Genomic DNA, 24,571 nt, shown 5'->3' with positions numbered 1-24,571 from the left:
ATAACTCGTATCCAACTTGAGTCGAGTTTCGAGCTAAACCAATCCTTATTGAACTGAACCAAACTGAGCTCTGGTTCGACTCGTTTCCAGCCCTAGTTTCACTCCTTATTTTATATTTGTTTACACTCTCCAATAACTTAAGCAACTCAATCCAAAATCATTTCCAATAGTACAACTCTATTTCTATTCTTAAATGCAACCTCACAAGCCTACTCCACATTTATTCTTACTCTTGTAACATTTTTTCCCATTTTTTAATGTTGACTAACAACTTTAAGAATAATGTTTATTTAGTTTATCCTTGTGAAATATGAACAAGAACTACTCATCTTCAGTAGTGAATTTGGGCGAGAACGTGCTTATTTCGTTAAGAACATTTTTTTTGTTACTATTGTGGATGCTCTAAGATATGTAATAGATTTTTCTAACTTACTAAGAGCATCCATAATGGTAACAAAAAATTGTTGTTAGCGAAATAAGAACGTTCTTCCTTCAAGTTCACCATTGAAGAGGAGTCATTTTTGCTCTTATTTTGCAACGGTAAGCTAAATAAGCAATGTTCTTAACATTAAAAAACAGAAGAAAATTGTTACAAGAGAGAGAAATATAATTGTGGAGTGAGTTTGTGGGGTCTATTTAAGAACGAAAATAAAGTTGCACTGTTAGAAAAGATTTTGGTCTGATTTGCTTAAATTGTTATAAAGTGTAAACAAATATAAAATAATCGGTGGGACAGAATTAAGAATGAAAAAGGGATTGCACTATTGTGAATGTTCTCATAGAATAAATGGATCTTTTCCTACTAAAAAAATGAGAAAAAAATATAAGTTTTCACAATGTATAAGTTTTATGTAATGTAATTGCATTATCATTCACCATTTATATTTAATCATTATTGAATTATCAATATATAAAAAGTAATTTAAATGAATGTTGGTCGGACAATTACTATATAAATCATTACATTGTTTAGTACATAAATATTGCACTCTAAAAAAAATATGTGGAAAATTATATTTATTATTAAATTTTATGGGTTAAAATTATGATTTATGTTGAATTAAATTAAATGTACCAAAAATACACAACATAAATGATATTATTTAGTTTAGTTTCTTAAAAGTGATCTTAATAAATCAACTTTTTTTGTGTATATACATTTTTTATAGAAGAAACTTCACCTATGCTTTAATGATTTTCTATTTTTTTTTCCTTTGGAATAAGGTTATTTTTTGCGTATAAATGTAAGGAATAAATTAACACCATTTAAGAATACCTTAAATATGTTATATTTTATATACCTTTATAATTCTTATAAGTGTAGGCTAATTTTATTGGATGATTTAGCATTCTTATTTTTAAAATATCTAGATATTGAAGAAGTAGGTGAATGGATGTTATAGAATATCATCCTCTTTGTATGACATCCTTCATTTATAAAATGTGAGTCCAAACCATATAACTTAGATAATTATGTTCATTTTTCCTAATAGCAATACCTTACAATTCAACAAATGTTAATAATTGATAATCTTAAAGTTGATTAAGTTCAAATTGAGAAAATGAATTTAAATTATTTTATTCAATACATAGTAAATTAGCATAACTCGACTCAAGTTGACTTATTTATACTTTTAGATTTATTATGGTATTCATTGATACATTATTATTTGAATATAAACCTATCATTTTTCATCTAATTAAAGGAATAAGAAATGATTGAAAATATAATAATTGTTGATACCCACAAACCTACTATTTTAATTATCTCTTCCAATTACTTAGGAAAAGAAAAGTTGAAATTGAAGAACCTATTTTGACTTTATCTTTTAATCATCTCCTTAGGTATCCGACATGTAAAACATCTCATGATTTTGCCTTTGCTTGTGATGTGAGACATACATGATTTATGGCTAACATGTAACATTAGTCTCTATGTTAACAATTTGCATGACTTTATCTATATGAGCTAATTTATACTAAGTCATATATATGAGATATCATGTCAAGCATGAAAATTGTTTAGGCCTATGGACAATGATGAATAAGTACTTTCATTGTTTGGATACTATATGAAATTATGTCTACTAATTCAACCTTGGTAGAAGCTGCAATGTCTTTAGATTTTCCTATGTTTGTAAATGTGACTAACGCAATTATAAACATGTAAAATATGAGTGTTTGAGTGTATAAAATTGAACTATTGGATGCAGATGTATATATTACTATATATATTTCAAATTAATTGAAAAGATCTTTTGTGTGTCAGAGACTCGTTCATTTCGAATCGTACAAATGATTGAATTAATGTTTGTCTATATTATATAAAAAAGAACTGACAATGTTTATGTACACGTGTGAAAACAATTACTTAAATTAGCTTATGTTTCCCTATCAAATTGAAATATAATTTCTAAATCAATTTATAAAATAAAAAAATCAAATCAACCCAAGCCTACCCACCTATTCTAATAATATTGTTTCTTTGTTTGTGTAACCTATTTAAATGGAAATGGGTGAGAAAATAAGAAAACAATATAAATTACTATATTTTATTATCATAAGTAAATATGGACTTGCTTGAATTTTTGGTGCTGATAGGAGCAATTGTGGTTTCCTTGTACTCACTCAAAACATGAGAAAAAGAAATCACATTCATTTTTCACTTACCTGATGTTGTTAAAAATATTAAATCTAATATTTTTGTACTACTAAGAATATTCATTCACCTTATGAGTAATGAATTAATCTTTTTTAAGATATATAGTTATCTCTTTCAATAAATATTGCTATTAGAATTTGAATAATTCCTTTTAGTATTTCTCGGAATCTAACAAAACTTTAAAGTATTAGACCAACACTTTAAATCAACATGTCATCTCACTTAATTCAAATTGTTAAAAATATTAAACCTTTATAAATAATTTATCCCAAAATATGTTAACAAAAAAATAATAATCTTTATGATTATGTCTATTTCAGCAACAAATAAACAAAATCAACTTAATATTTACCATTCACCACATATCATATATGTAATGTTTATTTTCTGGGGACAATAACTGTAACAATTGACATGCAACTCTTGGGCAAATCCTAGAGTATATATATGTTGTCCCATAAATTGTGTTACTGTATATATCATTAGATATGATTGGTCAGAAAAATAATTAATTATTAATTTTTTAACTTAAAAATATTTTTTCAACCAATCATAGGCTGATGGTATATACAGTAACACAAATTGTGAGACAACATATGTGCTCCCCAAATCATATACTAAGGTTCCTCATCACTTGTGTTAGAATGGTCTTTTTTTTTATTTTCAAAATATAGTTTTGTTAGTTTATATTTCATTTTCTATATTTTGCCACTTGAATGATATTGGAGCATTTAATGGCTAAATGAATAAAAAGGGTGAAAGAGGAAGAAAGAAATATCAATATTATTACTTAGAGATAAAATTCACTTACTCCAAATCTTAGCTATTAATTCTAAGGAAATTTAATGGTTTAAATTATTGAATATATATAAACCATTACATTTTTCTAAAATTAATGACTAAAATGTTGAATAAACAAAAATAAATTGTTGGATTCAAACCAATAATAGAAGAAAGGAGATAATGCAAAAGGTTGAAAAGGACAAGGTGTCTTGAATTTTCAAGCCATCATGTACTTTATTAGGTAAACACTATACTACTTTTAATTATTATTATTACTTATTAGAGGAGCTCAAAAAACTTGTAATTGAGTATGAGGGTAAAGAAAATTTCAATAAAACTTCAATGAATCCAACTTGTAAATAGATTATTTAAATGCTAGGAATTCACATATCACAGTTAAGTCATATATATAATAATAATAATAAATAAATAAAAAAAGCTTTATTATATTATATATAGGGGTGAGCATAGACTGGATTGGAATGGATTAAAGTCATTTTTTGAACTCAAACTCAGTCATAGACTTGAAGCTAACCTGACCCCAAATATTAATCGGGTCGGTCTTAAACCTGAACCTAGATCCGATTAAATATAATACATACTTATTTTAGATGAATTCTTTTCAGTATTATTTATTATTATGGGTATATAATTTGACATATAAAATGATATATGTATATAGATTATTAATTATATTATATATGATGAAAAAAATAGAGAATCAATAATACTTCGACAAAAAAAATATCAGTATTCTCTACACATTGGAATAGATATGCATATAAATATGATGAGTAAGTGACTATGGAACGAATCAGGTCATGCTTGGTCCCTAATCGACCATAAATATTGGTCGAATCTAATTTTTGAACCCAAACTCGGTCTTAAATTTGATGAGAACCAACTCTATTCAAATCCAATCATAATTAGGCCCATACTGAATGAGCAGGTAAGATCACCTCATGCTCACCCCTAATTATATACATACAGAAAGCTTTATTATATTTACAAAGGTTTATACACAATTTTTAAATTTGTAACCTGATTGAATTTTCCCATTCAAAATTCACCAAATAAAATTTTATTTTCTAAGGAATTCATCTAATTATTAAACCTTAAAAAGGAATAGAAATTCAAATCATATTTATCCATTTTTTTGGTCAAAACCAATATAGTCTTGAAATGGATGCTATCATGACTATGTTCTTTGATTCAAAAAGTCCAAAGTCTCAACAAAAAAAAAAGTCCATTGTGGAGGTTTCACTTATTTTACAACCTTCCACACAATTTCCAATCTTCTCATTCATAAAACCAAACCCAATTTCTTCTTCTCTTTGCATTTTCTCCATTTAAACTTTTTCTTCTCATTCATCACTTCCCATTTCATTCCCTTCTTGGGTTTTCTCTTTTTTCTACAAAGTTTGAATCTTTATAGTGAAATTTCATCTGGGTATTTCTCATTTTCTGATTTTCTTAGCTCCCCAATTTCACTCTAGAGTGTTATTTGCATCTGGGTATTGCTGATTTTGTATAAAGTTCTAAACTTTGAGTGTGTTCTTTAAATTTTTAACAATGGATGAAACTTCTTCAATATCATCTGAGAATTTAGTTGAATCTGAATCTCCTGCAGTTGAAGTAACAAGCAAAATCATGATAATGGGTGTAATAATCTTATTCATGATTGTTGTAATCTCTCTTTTCATCCACCTCTATGCAAAATTCTGCTTAAGTATTGGTGGAGAAGCCACTGCTCCTAACTCAAACCGCCACCGCCGCCGCCGCTTTATCTTTTCCCCTGGCCAAGAACCACCCACCAATGGTGCCCTTAGGAAGGGACTTGACCCTTTAGTGCTTAGGTCACTGCCCATATTAGTGTTCCAATCTCAAGAGTTTAAGGATGGTTTGGAATGTGCAGTTTGTTTATGTGATGTTGTTGAAGGAGAAAAAACAAGATTTTTACCTAAATGCAATCATGGGTTTCATGTAGATTGTATTGATATGTGGTTTCAATCACATTCTACATGTCCTCTTTGTAGGGACCCTATTGGTTTTGAATCATGTAAGTCTTGTGATAATAGTGGTTCAAATCATGAACAAAATGCCTCAGATAATGAATCATTAGAAGAAGAAGCAGAAAATTCTCCAACTTTTCCTATAAATGTTCTTATTTGGGGGAACCAAACTCAAGTTAATAGTTCTATTGGTACACTTTTAGAAGAAAGTAGTAGTAGTAATTCTACTACAAGTACTAGCACTAGTACTAGTTATAGTAGTAGTAATAGACATGATGGAAGGTTGGTGATTGATATACCAAGTGAGACCACTTCATCCTTTGTATCAACTTCTGCAAGTGGGTTTGCTGAAGATGATTTGAAATCGCCGATATCCGCAAGGCTAAGATCATTGAAGAGGCTTTTAAGCAGAGATAGAAGGTTGTATCCTATGAGTTCGAGTTATGTGGATGTGGAACAAGATGGGGAAACAGCAAGGTAGAAATTTGGCAATGGTCTTCATTGATTATTTTTTTATTATATATGTGTATATATGAAGTAAGGCAACAACTAGTGATTGAAAAGTGTAGGAATATGTAAAAGCTGAATAACAATGTGATTTAACTATTCTTCAGATGTAGCTCCTCTTGCATAGTGAGCATGCAAAGTTACTTGTGCTGATAATAGCCAAGGAGAATAATAATTGTATAAAGTATAAGGTTCTTTGTAGTATTACAGTAGAACGAGCCAATTTCTTTTATTTTGAGGATGAATTTTATTGAATTATTACTGCAAATTGTTTCAATTTTGATATTTCTTTGCAATAAGTTTGGTGCAATATCAAAAAGGTATTAATTTAGTAGTGTAAGGTCTCGTTATATCTTATAAATTAGTAAGTATGTATTGAAAAAAGGGTGAATCATCCTTAAAACATGCTTCACAAACAATTAACTTTGCTTTATGGTACTTTATGTATTCATGAGCTTTGTTTCTTCATCAAGTGATTTGTCAATCCAAACATGCTATAAATTGATATAATTAAGCATGATTCATAATCTATTAAGCTAATAATGTCTCTAATTAGAATATAATACAAACTGTTAGAATAGAAGAAAAAAACAATATAGGAAGCAATGTTATTTTGTGTACTGTTTTCATGGCCTAGGTGGATAGAATGCTCTAAGAAACAATCATTTTTTTGTACACAGGAAATAAAAGGAAACAAATTACAATAAAGATAATCTGTCCATATGAAAGATATGAACCCCATCTAGAGGGACAGAGTCCTAATGTCTAACACTACAAATATTAGTTTGACTAATCTTGGACATAAAATCAGCAAACATATTCCCCTCCTATCAAATATGGTGCAATTTCATAGACCAGTCCTTCTTAAGAAAGAGACGAATATTATCCACAATCCTCCCAAGACGAACATCCAAACCTCCGAGGTCTTTGAAAGATTTAAGACCTATAAAGTAAACATGTCATAAAGTAATTACCACTACTGAATTATCAATTAAGTATCAAATTTAATATCTTAACTCTTTGAATCTCATCATATAAATCACATGATATAAATAAGAAAAAAAGCATGCAACTCACCAACTTTAAGAATTCAGGTGTTAACAGCACTGTCAGCACATCATCCACTTAACTTTGTTACCTACTTTTCTATGTTTCTTATGTCATCCTCTAACTATTTTCAGTATCTAACAATTTTATCTGATAAAAAAAAGTTAAAAGTTTAAATATATTGTAACATCATGTGGCTATTCACATGACTTCTCTGAAATTTCTGTCTTTGATTTTCACCAAATCCTAGGCTAGACAATACAAACAAGATGTAACAGTCAAAAGTTGAGCACATGATCCCACATAAACAAAGAATTTATTTAACAAAAATACGTTGATCTATAATATAAGACATTGTTAGATCATAAAAAGATCAAAAAATAAATATCTGATTCCTAGAAGCGACAAAAATATATTGATTACTTACCAAAATGGATTAGTTCCTAAGGATATATCATATGTAATACAAAAACAAACTCGTGTTATCTAATATCATAAGTGTTATTAAAGTGATAATTTACTAATTAAATCACACATACCCGTTATCCAACTAAGCATGTTACAAACAATTATTATAAGGTTAAAGGTTTCAATCCTTGATAAGTTATATTATAAAAATATAAATTTTTGTAAGCAAAATGTTCTTGATCGTATTTTCCAGTTATGATCAATTGTCTAATTACCATATCATATCAATATGGGGTGCGATTTGGTTTCTCAGTTGAACCCGCCGATAAAGTACATTATCTCTGAAGACTAATACAATCAACAATTCACCCCTCATAATAAACTTATCAATATCATCATTAGCTTCAACACTTATCCCACAATGCAACAAATATCACAACCATAATAAGAACCAAGATCCTCCACTACCATGAAGAATTGTTCCATAAAACTTGTTTATTGAATCAAATAGAAATTTGTTTTATTTTCAAGCATTTAATTAATCTCTAAAATATAGTTGTACTCCATAATCAAACCTACCTATCAACCAGACATTGATATAATGATGTAAGATCCCGATTAAAATATCAAATGTTTGATTATCGAAAGCAACATTTGTTGGGAGATATTAATTTCTTACCTAAAGATGAGGAAATACTATTGATAATACAAAAAAAAACTAGATAAAATACCTAAAAATCAAAATATTCAAAATGTAAATCTAACTCCAAAATAACACATGCTCTCTTTTCAAATAACTATTCACTCAAAAAATAAAAGTTTGTTTCAAATAACTATTCCTAAATTTCAAGAGGGAATGAATTGTTTATTCTTTTATAGACAAAGTAAATGACTAAAGAAATAATAAAATAGAAAAAAAAAACAACTTTTTCAACTTGTAATAAAATTAATTTCATTTCTTACACAATTATTTTGAAAACATAGCTAGTAATAAAGTAGAGTAATAATTAAGTTATGCATAAGCCATAAGCGATTAATGAAATAATCACTTTCACGCTTCACAATTTACATAACACCCTAATACTATTTCTTCTTCTTCTTCTTCCATTGAACGTTGTTTTGTTTGAGAAAAAAGTAATAAACAAAACGATGAGAGAACTCAAATCTGTAACTGCTTCACCACCACTCATTCTCGATATCGATGATTTCAAGGTATCAATTCTCATCGATCTATTTCTTCAATTACTCTCAATTTTATTTTCAACCAATTTCTTACTTGTGTTACGCATTTTTAGGGTGAATTTTCATTTGATTCATTGTTCGGAAACTTAGTCAACGATCTTCTTCCTTCGTTTCGTGATTCATCTGAAGATTCTTCGTTAAAATACAATGCTACACAACCAGGTCTTTCAATTTCAACAACTCCTTTGTTTCCTGAAGTTGATAACCTCGTTTCTCTCTTCCATGATTCTTGTCAAGAGCTACTTCAGCTTCGTAATCAGGTTTTTATTGTAGTTTTTTTTATCACTTTAGCTCTTAATTCAATTGAGTTTTTAGGTTAATTGTTTGATTTTTTGAATGAGGAAGATTGATGGGAGACTCCATAATCTTAAGAAGGATGTTACTGTACAAGATTCAAGGCATCGGAAGACGCTTGCTGAGGTTAGTGATGTTTATGAATTGTTATTACTCATTAGGGATCTGTTGTTGGGACTTGGAGTTTTGATTTCCTTTTTTTTTTAATTTAGTTTGTTTTATATAATTTGCTATTTCAATGGTTTATATGTGTATTTCTGGAAACTCGACACAATGCATATTAGAACGATTTTGAATTTGGATTTATCTGTTAGATATTCATGTGTGTGTTTTTTTGGTGTTGTTTTCGGCTAGAGAAAGGTGTATATAGATTGATTGATAGCTTTATGTTCGAGTTGTCATTTGGGATCTGTTTGGTTGGAAGTGAGGTTTTCCTTTTCTAGTTTATTTAACATAATATGTGTGGAGAACACAAGTAGATGCCCATCCTAGTAAGGAGAGTAGACCAAACAAAGAGTACTAGAATAGTCTAATTGCTAGAGGTGAAACTATTTAGAAGGGTTTTATTTTCTTGGTTCAAGGGGGGAGGGGAAGAAAGGAGAAGGAAACAGTGTAGGGGCGGAGCGTGTTGTGGAACCCGCACACTCACGATTCATAATCTGTTGGAGAAGGCCTGTTGAAATGCAGGGGCAGATCTAGGGGCCATTACATATGTATATATTTTCTATATTTGGCCTCCCAATAGATGTTTTAGGGATTCACTCTTGCTGTAGAAGACTAGAAACCCACCCTAGTAAGGAGAGTAGATTAGATGGAGTGTTGACCAATTGTTCGAGGTAGACAAAGACCAGGAAAAACTATAGACATCATGTAGAATTTAGATGTAAATGGTTTCTCTATACACATGGTTTATGGCAGGTCATTATGTGGAGTAGTTTGATCCATGTAACTACTCTACCTAGTGGGGAAAATCTTGGTTGTTGTGTTCGTGTTTTCTCAACAGTTTAACTGTATTTCAGAAAACTTGATGCAATGCATATTAGAACATTTTGAATGATCTGTTAAATCTTCATGCATATGTCTTTATATTGTTTTCAGCTGGAGAAAGGTGTGGATGGATTGTTTGATAGCTTTGCGAGGCTGGATACACGTATTTCAAGTGTTGGCCAGACTGCTGCTAAGATTGGAGATCATCTCCAGGTACAGTTCTTTAGAGCTTCATTCATTTTTCCGAAAATGAGTTTCGATCTCACATTACTTATGCGTATTAGTTACTGATTTATGTTTGAAATATAGCCCTACTACTATTGAATATAGTCTTATTACTTATACTCTTAACTCTTGTCTTGTCAGAGTGCAGATGCTCAGCGGGAAACTGCCAGTCAAACAATTGACCTGATAAAAGTAAATATCACTACGTTCATTTTGCTTATACAGCCATTCACTTTCAGAAATTGACCTATAAGGTTGATTTGATATCTGCAGTACTTAATGGAGTTCAACAGCAGCCCAGGAGTTCTAATGGAGCTTTCACCTCTATTTTCTGATGATAGCCGTGTTGCCGAGGCTGCTTCAGTTGCCCAGAAATTACGTAGGATGCCTTATATATTTTTTTGCAATAATTCATTAACCAGATTACAATACTCATATGCTAATCCTGTCTATCTCAGGGTCATTTGCCGAAGAAGATATTGGAAGACAAGGCATAGCCTCATCAGTGACAGGAAATGCAGCTGCTAGCAGAGGATTAGAAGTTGCAGTTGCTAATCTACAGGAGTATTGTAATGGTCGGTGATTTGTAGTTTTATTTTGTCTAATGGAATTAATTAAATAAACTAAGGTTAAATACAATTCCCATTAAAGCTGCAATACATTATCATTCTCGCACTAGAATATTATGAACTATAAGGTTCCTTATTCTAAACAGGATTTTTATGTTCTGTGAGCTTATTTCATAAATTGTTTGTCTAGTTCTGATTTTTTTTCCTTCCTAATTTTGTGCAATCAGCTAAAAATTATATATTGAATAAATGTTCGATATACTTTATGATTTTTTTTATCCTAGTGGCATCCCATATAAGTCAAGTCCTGACTTTTGGGTTTCCTTAGTATTATATTTTCCATAATTCTTCATTTATATCTTCAGAACTGGAGAACAGATTGCTAGCTCGGTTTGATGCTGCCTCTCAGAAAAGGGAATTGACCACAATGGCAGAATGTGCAAAAATTTTGTCTCAGGTAATTAAGCTTTGTTGTACCTGAACGAAGCTCAGTGCATTACATTGTATATCTTTTTGGTATGTGTCTAGGTTTCTTATAAGTACCTATGAACACATTTGAGGATATACTTTTTTGTCATAGTTTGTTACTTTCTGAAATGCCTGTCACATTTTTCAGTAATACTTCACCTTCACCTTCTCTGTATCTCCGCTGTCAATGTCATCTACTTCATTTGCGCAGCAGTTGTGCTGAAGTATTTCATTCTTAATTGCAGTGTCAAGTATTTGAAACAATTGTTGGAAATGTGACATGAAAGATTTCCTTGCTGCTGATTTCTTAGGAAACTATGTATTTTTGGCTTTGTAATTTGCTAGATGTTGTAATGTTACCAGCACTACATGGAATTTTATCATTGTGTTAGGTATCAGCATGTTGAATCAAGTCATAGTTGGAATTTTTAACACTTGTAGATAGAGTTCAAGCCTCAATTAATGATTTGTAGGCTACATTTAGTACTTTGAAAGGTTACATTCAAACGTTTCTCCTTTACCTTCTATGGTTGCAGCAAACGTTGCTTGTAGTGGAGATGTAAGTGTTCACAAGTTTTAGTGCATCTAAAACTATATCATATGTTTAATTTTTATATGAATGAGTCCATTTCACTAAATTAGTCTTTGCAATGCAGTTCAACAGGGGTACAAGTGCCATGCAACATTATGTGGCAACACGTCCAATGTTTATTGATGTGGAAATAATGAATGCAGACACTAGGTTGGTTCTCGGTGAGCAAGCTGTTCAAGCTAGTCCTGGTGATGTTGCTCGTGGGCTTTCTTCCTTGTACAGAGAAATTACAGGTTTGAAGTATAATGTCTTCTGCTTGTAAAAAGTATAATTTCTTTTCTGAATCAGTGATCACATGACAATTTGTTACAGATACTGTTCGTAGAGAGGCAGCAACAATCATGGCTGTATTCCCTTCGCCCAATGAAGTTATGTCAATTTTAGTTCAGGTACCAAAGATCATGTCCTTCACTTCATAATGTGACTTTAAAGAGATAGAATAGTTTGGTATATGCTTATCCAAACTTATTTCTTATAATTCTATGTGCAGCGAGTTCTAGAGCAGAGAATTACAGCCCTTCTGGACAAATTATTAGTGAAACCATCTCTTGTGACTTTACCTTCCATGGAGGAAGGTGGAATACTACTAGTGAGTGTTATTATTCAACTTCCTTCATAATTGTCTCCCAAGTGCAGTTTAGAGGCAGACTGATCTCAATGTGATTTGTATTTGACTTGAGGTTTCAGTATCTTAGAGTGCTGGCAGTGGCATATGAAAAGACACAAGAACTTGCTAGAGATCTGCGGGCTGTGGGGTGCGGTGATTTGGATGTTGAGGGTAACGTATAAACTTTAAATTAAAATAATAATTGTTCAATTTGTGCCTGATTTTCTTCATTTTAGAATGTTGACCTCATCCCTTAAAGAACAATGACTTTGTAACTTAGATGCTGGTTATGCTATAAGGTCCCATATTGTCTGCTTAGTGTTTACTATGGTATTTTCTGGTAAATTAAAAATAAATGGCTTTGTAAGCAAGACATAACACCAAGTGCACTCATATTTTTTTAAGGATGGCGCTTGCCAATAATATGGGGACCCTGCCATAGAGTTATTAAAAGGGTTAGAAACTTATGTTTTTTCATACTTCTTGCTTTGCAATAGCTTTTGTTTATGGTTTAATTTTTATTGGAAGTTTTGCCTATTTGATTATTGTATGGCTTATCAATAATGTAAGATGCTGGTCAATACTGAAATTCCATATTCTCTAGCAGCCTCATTGTAATTTTCAAGTATGGCTTTTGTCTTCCTTGTTTTTATCTTTTCCCCATTTTATGAATGTCCACTGCTGATAGCTATGCTTCTTTCGTGTATTACTAATGTTTAATGTATAGCCAATTTGGTGGATAAAATCTAACGCCTTTTAATGAATTGTTAAATAGTCCTCTGGTCATTTGTGCTTTGTGCTAAATATTAAAAATTATAATGATTGAAACATCTCATCAAGTTACTCAAAAAGATAAGTTCTCCGATGGTTCAGGTCTGACAGAGTCATTGTTTTCAAGTCACAAGGATGAATACCCTGAATATGAGCAAACATCTCTTACACAATTATACAGAGCAAAGGTTTGCAATTGTTTTAACTTTTTCCTCTTCCGTATTGGATATGATTGCAAAAGTCGTTATGCGGGTTAATGCAATGCAGATGGAGGAGTTGCGAGCTGAAAACCAACAGATATCTGATTCATCTGGAACTATTGGGCACTCAAAAGGAGCTTCAGTAGCTTCGTCTCAGCAGCAAATATCTGTCACCGTTGTGACAGAGTTTGTGCGTTGGAATGAAGAAGCAATCTCCAGATGCAATCTCTTTTCGTCTCAGGTAAATGCCTTTTCATGGGAGATACAACATTTTAATTTGATATTGATATTTAGACCCTTGTTATTATTGATGTGTTTATCCTTTTACAGCCTACTACCCTTGCAACCAATGTAAAAGCAGTGTTTACTTGCCTTCTAGACCAAGTAAGTAAATTAATCAACACTTTATTTTACATGTTGTATACTGGACCTTGTTTTATTGGTTGTTTATTGTGTATTTTATACTTTTATAGGTCAGTCAATACATAGCAGATGGGCTTGAACGGGCTAGGGACAGCCTTACTGAAGCCGCTAATTTGAGGGAAAGATTTGTGCTCGGTACAAGTGTTAGCCGCAGAGTGGCTGCTGCAGCTGCATCTGCTGTAATTACATGGACTTTTTACATGTTTATGTTTGAATTATTTGCTTTTGATATAGTAGTATAAAATACGCGCACAGCTAACTGAACATATCGAAGATTTTTTTTTGATGTTTTCAGGCAGAGGCAGCAGCTGCTGCTGGTGAAAGCAGTTTCAGATCTTTCATGGTTTCTGTCCAACGTTCTGGCAGCAGTGTAGCGATTATTCAACAAGTATAATGTGGACCCTTGATCTTATATATAGAGTAACTAAAAAGAGAGAACTCAAGAACTGAAATGAATACTTTTATGCAGTACTTTGCAAATTCTATATCTCGGCTTTTGCTTCCAGTGGATGGTGCACATGCTGCTTCTTGTGAGGAAATGGCAACAGCAATGTCCAGTGCAGAGGCTGCTGCTTACAGAGGATTACAACAGTGCATCGAAACAGTGATGGCTGAGGTTAGTTGTGCTTATAATATGGTTTGCAATAGCCAAAGGTCACTACTTCAAACTTCCTTCTCTGCTTCAAGTATATTTTATTTCCAACTGTTGCTAATGGCTACTCTGTGCATAATTATCCACGTATAGTGGGATTTTTCCATAGTCTAGGAATTTTCTAATGTTTTTTTGTGCTATGAAGGTTGAATGCTAAAATCATAAATTTTCCACTTTAAACCATTATGCAGGTGGAGCGGTTGCTTTCTGCCGAGCAAAAGGCTACAGAATATCGATTACCTGATGATGGAATTCTTCCTGATCACCGGCCAACCAGTGCATGCACAAGGTGGATATATCTTGAAGAATTCAAGATAGTATTGGTGTTAACAACGTCGATATTTTCTGTGGTCTTATTTACCGAGTCTATGAAATTTTATAATTTTATTCTTAATACATCTTTCTATAATGAATATGGAGAGTTTCAGATCTCAATGTTATTTGGAATAGATTCCACATTTGAATTTTATGTATGTTGATGATGACTGCTTAACGAATTATGTGTTAGAGCAAAATTAACAGTATCTTTATTTTTATTTCTTGATCTTTCTATTGGCTTGATGATGGCTTGGTTGTTGTTGTTGTATCTTTATATTGCTAACAAGGATCTCTGGCTTTCTCTGTCAGGGTTGTGGCATATCTTTCTCGTGTACTCGAATCTGCATTCACTGCTCTGGAAGGTCTTAACAAACAAGCATTCCTGACTGAGTTGGTAAGCCATTTTATTTCAAATCCTTGAATTAGCCTTGCATGTGATTATTTATGATGCAAAGCACAATTTTGTGATATGAGGTCACTGTCACATGCTGCAATGCGCAGGGAAACACTGAACTGTGGGGCATGTTATATTATGGTATTGGATATTAGTGCTTGATTTTTATCAGAATTTCATTGGTGACATGGTATGTTTTGTATTTTAGGGGAATCGCTTGCACAAGGTGCTGCTAAACCATTGGCAGAAATTTACTTTTAATCCAAGGTAATTGGCACGTTGCTTTGACGTGGAAAAAATCGTTCACATTCTTTGCTCTCTTAGACACCTATTTTTTGTGGTATAGAGGGAAGTGTTTTTACTTTTCCAGTTTCACAATTCTTATTTTTATAGCACTTTATGACCATGATATATGGCATTAACAACTTGTATAACATTCTTCTGATTGTTGTATAACATGGGTCACTTTGCAGTGGGGGATTGCGACTGAAGCGTGACATAACTGAATATGGAGAATTCGTCCGAAGTTTCAATGCTCCTTCTGTTGATGAAAAATTTGAACTGTTGGGCATGTAAGTTCCATGGCATATGCCAAAATTTTCAAATTTACCTCGCTGCCTCATTGTTTTAAAACTAATTCCTCTATCATTCTCTGCAGACTGGCCAATGTCTTTATTGTCGCTCCTGAGAGTCTTGCAACTTTGTTCGAGGGTACCCCTAGTATTCGTAAAGATGCACAAAGGTATATAACATTGGACTTATTAATGCCACTATTTATGGTTTCTTGCTTCTTATTATGTCCATAAATGGTATAACAATGCATTGGTCTAGTGGTGTAAGGCCGCGCTAAATCATCAGAAAGATCAAAAGGTCAGGGATTCGATTCCTAGTAGTGACACTTGTTGAGAGAGACAACTACGCAACCCGACAGGGATTAGTTCTTTACCGATAAAGTAAGGTGGATACCCTTGGTAGTACAAAAAAATGGTATAAGAAATGTCGTTCTCATCTCTCCAGTTTCATTGGGTGGCCCAGTAAATTGACTTGAAACCAATCTTACATGCATGGGGTGGCCACCAATTTTAAGGAACTTGCTTTGATGTGGAGCCTCGTGCACATAGCTGTTTTTTTTATATATGTTCTGAATTTATTGGTAGATACCCCCAAAACAAATAAATAAGTAAGACAATGAAAAATTTATTTTCTCTGTTGTGCAGATTTATTCAGCTTAGGGAAGACTACAAAAGTGCAAAGCTTGCAGCTAAACTGAGTTCCTTGTGGCCAAGCTCTAGTTGAAAACATGAATGGGACTTTGATCTAGAATTCCCTCCAGAACTTAAAGTCTCTGTTCACCTGTTTCAAGGTTAGGGAAACACTCAAGTTAAATTGATTTCATGGTTTCAATAGACAAAGTTGAACAATTTTAGTTCCTACAAAATTGAGTGCAATTCGTGTTTTTGAAGGCATCATTAGGAAGGAAAACCAGGTGGGGTATCTGTATGTTTTTAATGCATTGTTCCAAAAACTTTCTTTGCAAGGGTAAAATGTTTTAATCCTTTATGGTCCATGTAATTAATTTTGAGGATTAAACAATGACATTGTGGTTGATATTTGATACCAAGTGGGTGTTGGGTGCTAGATTTATGGAAGAGAAAAAGATGTATGTACTGACAGTGTACAAGATTTATACCCTGTCATTGTATCATCTACCATTGATGTTTAATTATTGTTGACTTTTCAAAAAAAGTAATCCAAATGAAGGGTGAATAATAGTGTGCATGTGTATAAATCTTTACACTGTCAGTGTACAGATTTTACACTCTTTAAAAATGATATGGAAACAATCACAAGCAAGAATAAGCATAAGAGTTTAAAATCTGTGCACTAATAGTGTAAAGTTTTTTACGCTGTCAGTATATTATCCACTATTGATTTGTATTACTTTTGTTTGACAGTCAATGATGGTTAATAAATCAATGGTGAATAGTTTGGTCACAGTATAAAAAATATTTATACGTATTAAATCCTAAGAATATTTCACCCAAGTGTGGGATGTTAAAATGTTTATCTAAATAGGAGATAATAATTATATCCTTGAAATAAGAGAATATATTCTCTAAGAAACAAATATTTTATAGGATGACTCAATAAAGCAAATTAGTTCTCTATTGGCAGAGAATCTTGCGTGCATGACATTAAATGTTTCTTCATTTCTCCACCATATTTTATCTATACATTATCACCATCAAAATTTCATACTATTTGTTAACAAGTTAAAATCATTTGTTAAAACATAGAATCCTTTGTTTGGAGGCTTGTGTTTAACAGGATTATCTTCAGTGTTGTTGGTTACATTAGAATTGGAACTCAAACCTAAGATTTAAAATTTCAGGTTCAGTGTACCCTTGCAAATTTAGAAGTCTAATTCCTCAGTAACATTTCAAAGGAATTGAGATATGACTAAATAAATTGTCTTCTCATTTCTTAATCTAAATCCTAAGTATTGTAATTCAAGAAGTGAGAACTAATAAAAGACTCTCAATTAAATGAGACTTTTAACGCTTCAACAATCATTTCTACTATCTTCATTATGGCCACTATCATAATGGTCTTTCCCCCATCTTTGCTACTATAAAGTCTTACACTGACAACATCGTTATCATTTCTACTATCATTGTCGTCACCATTATCGTTATCAAAATCGCATAATGAATGAATTTCACTTACAACATATTAAGTTTGTTATAAAGGAAGTCTTGCAATAACAATTTAAAAGTCGACAAGTTGGATCATACACCTTATTTTGAAAACCGTTGTCATCTTATATTGGTATTTGGTCTTATACTACTGGATCAATTTCTCGTTGATTTCTACTTATTTCATTCTTTCTTCTTGTTTCATCCATGCAAACATATCATTAAATTATTGTGACATTGTTGAGATTTTTTTGTTGAGTTGTTACAACTTTTGATGAATGAAGCTAGGGAATATCCTAGTGAACGTTCACATTGATAAGGAAAAATATAATATATGGTAAGAAATATTTTCAAAACTACGCTTCTTGATTACTAATAAAGATAAAGAAATTCAATGACATTATATTGTAACAAAAATCCCTCAAATATGCAAGAGGCAAGAGATTAATATTCTACTATATATGTTCAATAAAGAACTGCCAGTGCACGACACTCTCACTTAGTAAGGTATCGGGAAGTTAGATATATGCAACCTTATCCTGCAAACGAAGAGACTGTTTCGAGAATTCTACTGCTTTTAGTGATGATTGTTATTGCTTGGGAAGCAACCACAAGAATTATGGGCTGAAACTATAGTGTTATGTTGGTTCATAATGATCTTTTGGGCTTGTTCTGTGGCCTTCTGGCTTTGTTCAAAGTGTTGTTCTCTAGCTGTTGCTCTTAACTCCTCAGCTTTTCTTTGAACCACTTCCTTCCTCTTCATTAACTTCTCTTCTAAGTTTGATCTCAACTTTTGTATTTTCACCTAAACCAATAGTTTCAACAACTTTACTTAGTTTCATTGTTTTTCAACTTTGTTAATCACAAGTAATATTTTTAAGCAGATTTATGTTTACTCTTTGAGAACTTAATAAAGAGAAATTCTTATCTAGCACTCTAATGTTATATCTGCAATGTTTTGGTTAAGACATAATCAACCGTAATATTATAACTACAATTGTTGTTACAATATTATATTAGCTTAATAGTTATCGATCATAACTGCAACGGCATCAATTACCGCAATCAATTTAAAACTATGGTCTTGCTATATTCCTAGAATGATTTACTATAAGTTAATAATGCCTCTTTGACCTTTGATATGTTCAGACAAGTTTTATACATGTTGTATACACACTAGTAAAAGTAAATAAAAGAAATCAAGGACATAAAGTGCAACTATAACTCTTATCAATTCAACTTAGATACTACATGGTTTCAAGATACCACAAATTTCTAACCATAATGATCACATGTGCTCCCTAATTTGTTTTGGTATAGGGTATCCCTACTTATTAGTAAGGAATTAATCTTTTTTTGATGTGTAGTTATCTCTCTCAATAAATGTCACTCATACGAGTTGGACCTTTGACATTTGGCCTATTTCAACATTTGGGGATCTAGTGAAGCCTTACACGACTGAACCAACGCCCTCGTTGATAATTTGATTTAGGAATATTTACAGAATAACTTTTGAGATTTGTAATCATTTTTTATTAAAAGGGTAGCATGGTTGTGGAGATGTATTGGAATTGAGAAAGTGTGGACTAGTCAAGAAACTAATATTTTCTTCTTTTATCAATTAAGAGGAGGGTTTAGAATTATTATAATGAGAATGGTGTCCAAGAATTTGTGTGTATCAAGAAGAGGTCATATCTTCTGTCCGACAAAATATATCACTCTATATGCTATTTTTTGTGATTGATCACACAAATACTTAATTATTATATTTTAACTTAAATTTATTTTGTCAATCAATCATAAACAATAATATATCAAGTGATACAGTTAATGATACAACATATATGAGTCTCTACATAAGAAAAAAAACATATCTGGCAAAGCATTTTAGATTGTAGTCAAAAGTTCATACCATCAAGTTTAGTTCACACTTGCATTGCACACTATTCTAGACTTACAAATAGTTAAGAACAACTTGCATGCAAAAAAACATAAACCTAAGTTGATAAATGTATTTGCACATTATTATTGGTTTGGATTATAGTGAAAATGTTTAGAATTACTAAGGATAAGTTGTTCTTGAATAGCAAGGAACAAGAAAATGAGAATGAAGCAAAAAAAACTGATTTTTCAAGTTCTAACAAAAAAAAATCTTGAACATACTAGAAGCATAAATTTAATTGTAGTCAAAATCTTGAACATACTATAAGGAACTGCACCGTAAGAACTGATCTTGAATATACCACCACAATATGAATACTAGTGTCAATTCTCGAAATACGCACAATATGGTTATTCGTGTCAATTCTCGAAATACCCACAATATGACTACTTGTGTCAATTCTTTTCCCACAATACTGACTACCAACTATCCGTGTCAGTTCTCGAAATGCCCACAGTTTGACTACTTGTGTCAATTCTCAGTACCATGGAAAGAAAGTGGGAGAAGTTTGCCAGAAATGCATCAACGGAAAATATGAGGGGAAAAAAATGAAAAAGCATTCAACTTAGGCGAGTTATAATGAAGGGAGAATGCCTATATTTATAACATGAGATTTTTTTCAAGTTTCTCATCTCTCCATCGTGGGAGTTTGTTTTTTTTTTTTCAAAACTCTTCACACCCAAAAGTTCTCACTAATAACTTTCATCAAACCATGTTCCAACACATACTATTACTGATTCCATTGGAATTGATGATTATTGAATGAATACAAACTATATAGTTCATAAGAAAAAGATTGGTAACGAAGTACCTCAAGCTTTTTTGATTGTGCTTCTGCTTTAGCACTTTGGAGATCTACCCAAGCTTGAATTTTTGCTTCTTCTCTCTGATACCTGCAACTCAAATTACAATCTTAATGTAATCTTCCTATAGTATACACATCAGATTAAACTCGAATGTGTCTACGACTTTTACGGCTGCGTTTTGTAGACATGTCAGAACAAGACGAAACATAAGACGAGTTAACATTCCGTGTTTAATAGTCCTTATTCTATGTTTGGTGTGTGATCCAATAAACATAATAGAATAGAACAAAAGATCGAAAAGTAGAACATTTTGGTTCCACTGAACGGAGTAAAACAAAACAAAACACAATAGAACACGACATCGTATTCTATCTTGTTCTGTTCGCGCACCAAATGCTACCTTCGATTAATTTACCTGAGACAGCACTTGATTTTCTCCTCTTCTTCAAATGTAGTAGTCCTGCAATCTGAATCAGCATTATGTCTCAAGCTTTTCGATACTTCCTCTTCCTCCTCTTCCCTTGAACTCCAATGTGATGTGACAGAATCATATGTTGTTGTTCCTAGTTTCAACTTAGCAAAATGGCATTCTTCGAGCCGAATAAAATCGACGGCATTGCAGCTTGTGTTATTGTTGTGATTTGGTGACAATGACAATGGTCCAGAGCTACTAGCAGGAGTGTTATGCCTAGCAGGTGAAGAACTTTTGAATGGTGTGTTACATTTTGAAGTTGTGCAAATTCTAAGAGGACTCATTTCTGTTCCTATATCCTTATTATGAATCATTTCTGTGCATGCATTTTTCATTGATTCATCACATTGGTTTGTGAACAAAAACCCTTCTTTAGATGGTTCTGAATATCTGAAATTTCGGAAAATCGGCTCTATGCTTTCTGTGAACTTATCTGCATTGCAAATCAATCAAAACAATGTTCGATACGAGTTTACAAAGAACCTATTTTTTTGGGTACTACCAAGAGTATAGAGAACTTATTTGGCTTTACGAGAATGCGGCTTATGAACATAATAGGAGCTTAATTAAGTTTGTTTACACAAACAAATCATGTAGAATTGAACTATGCAGCTTCACTAGGATGAGGAATTTGGGTTTTATTCACTTCATACAAAGACTATAAGCTTTACCAACAGCATCAACAAGGCGTTAGTCTAGTGGTATAAGGCTCCGCTAGATCCAGAAAGACTAAAAAGTCAAGAGTTTCATTGAAGGGCAGTCACGCATCCCGAAAAAGATTAGTTCCTTACCCGTAAAATATGGGGATACACTTGATAGTACAAAAAAATATATTTCGATCTTCTCTAGAAGTAGTAAATGTATGAGTACACATTACCATCATGCTTAACATCATGGAACACCAAGAAATAAGAGGCTTAGAAAGTTTATAACATGTTTGAAGCAAGAATTATTGTATCCTTAAACATTCCAAATAAGCAAAAAAGTTAGAACTTTTGAAGCTTAATAAAAGAACAAAAGGAGAATAGAGACAAATAATGATTATGAAACATGATAACACCTTTTAGTACTATGTCACTTGAGCATGAGATTCCATCAAAAGCTTGAAAATTTGGAACAGCTTTAGATACCCTTTCATGAATGACCCTTGTTTTCTCCATTTGTTGTTGCTTAAAGTTATCACAATGCTTAAAATTTGAACTATTCATAAGCCATTTTTCTGCATCATCCCATTTAGAAGGAAAGTTTTTTCTTGAAAGATTTCCACCAACAACAACACTATTGAAGCTGAAAACTGGTCTAGTAGGTGTAGTTGGAGACTCTAGTTTTCTTCTACTTTGTGCTGAAACTGAAGCCTCAAGAAAGGTTCTTTTACTAGTTGTGTTGTTGTTATCATTTGACATTGGAAAAGACTTAACAAATTCAGAAGTTTCATTGAGATTTAGCTTGCAAAGTGGATCAAGAAATGTGTCTGAAAATGGGTTTTTGACATTGTTGTCTTTGGTTCTTTTGCCATATAAGTTGTTCATGTTATTGGTTCCTTCAATATGTGACTCTTGAATCATAAAAGAGATTGAATTATAGGAACAATTTATGATGAAAAAAGTTAAGGAATTCAATGATAAATGGAAGAAAATAATTGAAGCAAATATGAGAACATGAGATTTGATTCAAGTAATGGAAAAAAAAAAGTGATTATAATTAGAGTAAGATAGGGTCATAAGTCTTATATGTATTATAACCAAATAAATCTAGAATAATAATTTCATTCTTATTTGGGTTATATGTATTATTTTATAATTTATTATAAATTCTCATAAAATAAGAACTACATATATTTTTTCTTGCAATAGCAAACATCATTTTTATTCTTATTTGAGTTTTATAGCATCTACTTTTTTCTTGCAATATTTACCCCTCCTTTGGCTAATAATAATAAAAAATTGTTCTTATTCAAGAACGAAAATCAGAAAATAAGAATGGTATGGTGAAGAAGAATAAGAATGTTTTTACTTTATTAAGAACAACCACCTTTTTTTTATATTACTAATAGAATCCGCTAAACCTTTGAGTAATGAATCAATTTTTTTTAGAGTGTGTAACTGTCCTTTTAACAAATGTCGATTTTTTTTAGTAATTAATTATATTTGTAACACTGAATACATCAAAATCAAAATGTGGTATGATTATGTACCCCATGTGCATGTGATGATGCCAATTCAGAAGGTTGTTGAAGATCCATAGCAGTTGAAAAAGGAGAACAAATGGAGTGTATAGTGTATAGGGAAGGTAGTTATATGCATTATCACATATACTCATTTCAACACAATATTAAGAGTATTTTTTGTCCAACTTTTATGATAAATAATGTGAATATATTCTTAACTAAAAATCACATTATCTTGTAAGACTTTACTGAATCTTTAAGGTTGAAGGTTCGATTCCTAGAAGCGATACTTGTTGAGAGGGATAATCATAAACTCAAAATTGATTAGTTCCTTACTAAAAAATAATAGATACTCATATGTTAGGAAAGCCCCATTTGAACTAACTATTTATTTATACACCAAATTTTTTTAACATTGTATAACCATATGTAATATAGTAGATACTTATATGTATTTTTTGAAATTTTTATTTCCTTGGCATATATATTTCCTAAAATACACAGGAACACATAGTAGTGTCTATAAAAACATTTTCCAATATTAAAATATATGTACATAAAAATAATTATTAAGGATATCTCTTTATCTTTTTGGGTAAAGAGCTAATCTTTTTCAAGATTTGTAATTACCCATTTTATAAGTGTCGCTCTCAGGACTGGTGTATATATATACTCCTATGATATGTTATAAAAAAGTGGGTCATGAGAAAGTGGTTCAAATATTCAGAGAAACATCATACTAAAGAAGGTAAAAGCATTGACTAAGGTGTCCTAAAAGGACAGTTATATCTAATAAGTTAGTTCACATGGGACAAGAGGCCTAAAACACAGGTCTATAAGTCTATATGGACCTTAAAGTTAAGAACTTTACACTGTGTGTATCAGTTTATGGAATATAATATTTTTTCATATCATAAGATTATTTATCTTCTTAACTTCACTCAGTATTTGATATATGTCTTATTTCTCTTTCATCAAAAAGTTTTCATTTTAAAATATATTATAAAATAAAAAATAAGATACATATTAAATGCTGAATTAATTTAAAGAGATAAATTATATCTTATGTTTATGTGACACAAATACACATGTTCCTATAATCCTATGTGGAAGAGATTTGATGGGCTTTTGGAAGAAGACAAAATAGTACATTATCAAAAGAAGAGAGGGCTTGGAAGTGTATGTCACATATTATAAATAAGTATAGATTTGTGAACTTTAATTCATCAAACCCATATTTTAAATACTATTATTCAACCGGAAAATTGGTGTACGATTTAATTAATGAAATATTATTTGAATCATTGTATTATTATACTAGTATTTT

The 24,571-nt window shown here is 31.6% G+C and overlaps 3 protein-coding genes across 4 annotated transcripts; 2 read left to right on the top strand and 1 right to left on the bottom strand.

Moving 5' to 3' along the window:
* On the top strand, positions 4,759 to 21,240 carry LOC109329488 (RING-H2 finger protein ATL60-like). Its single transcript, XM_019563170.1, has 2 exons — positions 4,759 to 6,103; positions 21,228 to 21,240. Exon 1 carries the CDS (start codon positions 5,018 to 5,020, stop codon positions 5,936 to 5,938), a length of 921 nt encoding a protein of 306 aa, XP_019418715.1. The 5' UTR covers positions 4,759 to 5,017; the 3' UTR covers positions 5,939 to 6,103; positions 21,228 to 21,240.
* On the top strand, positions 8,489 to 16,799 carry LOC109329480 (exocyst complex component SEC10-like). Its single transcript, XM_019563160.1, has 24 exons — positions 8,489 to 8,631; positions 8,715 to 8,921; positions 9,007 to 9,081; positions 10,054 to 10,155; positions 10,309 to 10,359; positions 10,441 to 10,546; positions 10,626 to 10,742; positions 11,102 to 11,193; positions 11,861 to 12,029; positions 12,109 to 12,185; positions 12,287 to 12,385; positions 12,484 to 12,574; positions 13,277 to 13,362; positions 13,442 to 13,615; positions 13,705 to 13,758; positions 13,848 to 13,976; positions 14,093 to 14,185; positions 14,267 to 14,413; positions 14,641 to 14,738; positions 15,077 to 15,161; positions 15,370 to 15,428; positions 15,635 to 15,733; positions 15,820 to 15,903; positions 16,379 to 16,799. Exons 1-24 carry the CDS (start codon positions 8,569 to 8,571, stop codon positions 16,455 to 16,457), a joined length of 2,436 nt encoding a protein of 811 aa, XP_019418705.1. The 5' UTR covers positions 8,489 to 8,568; the 3' UTR covers positions 16,458 to 16,799.
* Positions 18,293 to 23,330, bottom strand: LOC109329485. Of its 2 annotated transcripts, XM_019563165.1 has the most exons (5): positions 23,272 to 23,330; positions 22,138 to 22,632; positions 21,021 to 21,510; positions 20,611 to 20,692; positions 18,293 to 18,662 (listed from the first exon to the last, which is right to left on the bottom strand). In XM_019563165.1, the coding sequence occupies exons 2-5, from the start codon at positions 22,604 to 22,606 to the stop codon at positions 18,435 to 18,437; spliced, it is 1,269 nt and encodes a 422-aa protein (XP_019418710.1). In that variant the 5' UTR covers positions 22,607 to 22,632; positions 23,272 to 23,330; the 3' UTR covers positions 18,293 to 18,434. The 2 variants fall into 2 exon arrangements, with proteins under 2 accessions (XP_019418710.1, XP_019418709.1); XM_019563164.1 differs by lacking the exon at positions 23,272 to 23,330 and having other exon boundaries at positions 22,138 to 22,708.

Source organism: Lupinus angustifolius, chromosome LG16 (assembly GCF_001865875.1).
Source record: "Lupinus angustifolius cultivar Tanjil chromosome LG16, LupAngTanjil_v1.0, whole genome shotgun sequence".
NCBI lineage: Eukaryota > Viridiplantae > Streptophyta > Magnoliopsida > Fabales > Fabaceae > Lupinus > Lupinus angustifolius.
This window is presented reverse-complemented; position numbering and strand designations above follow the sequence as displayed.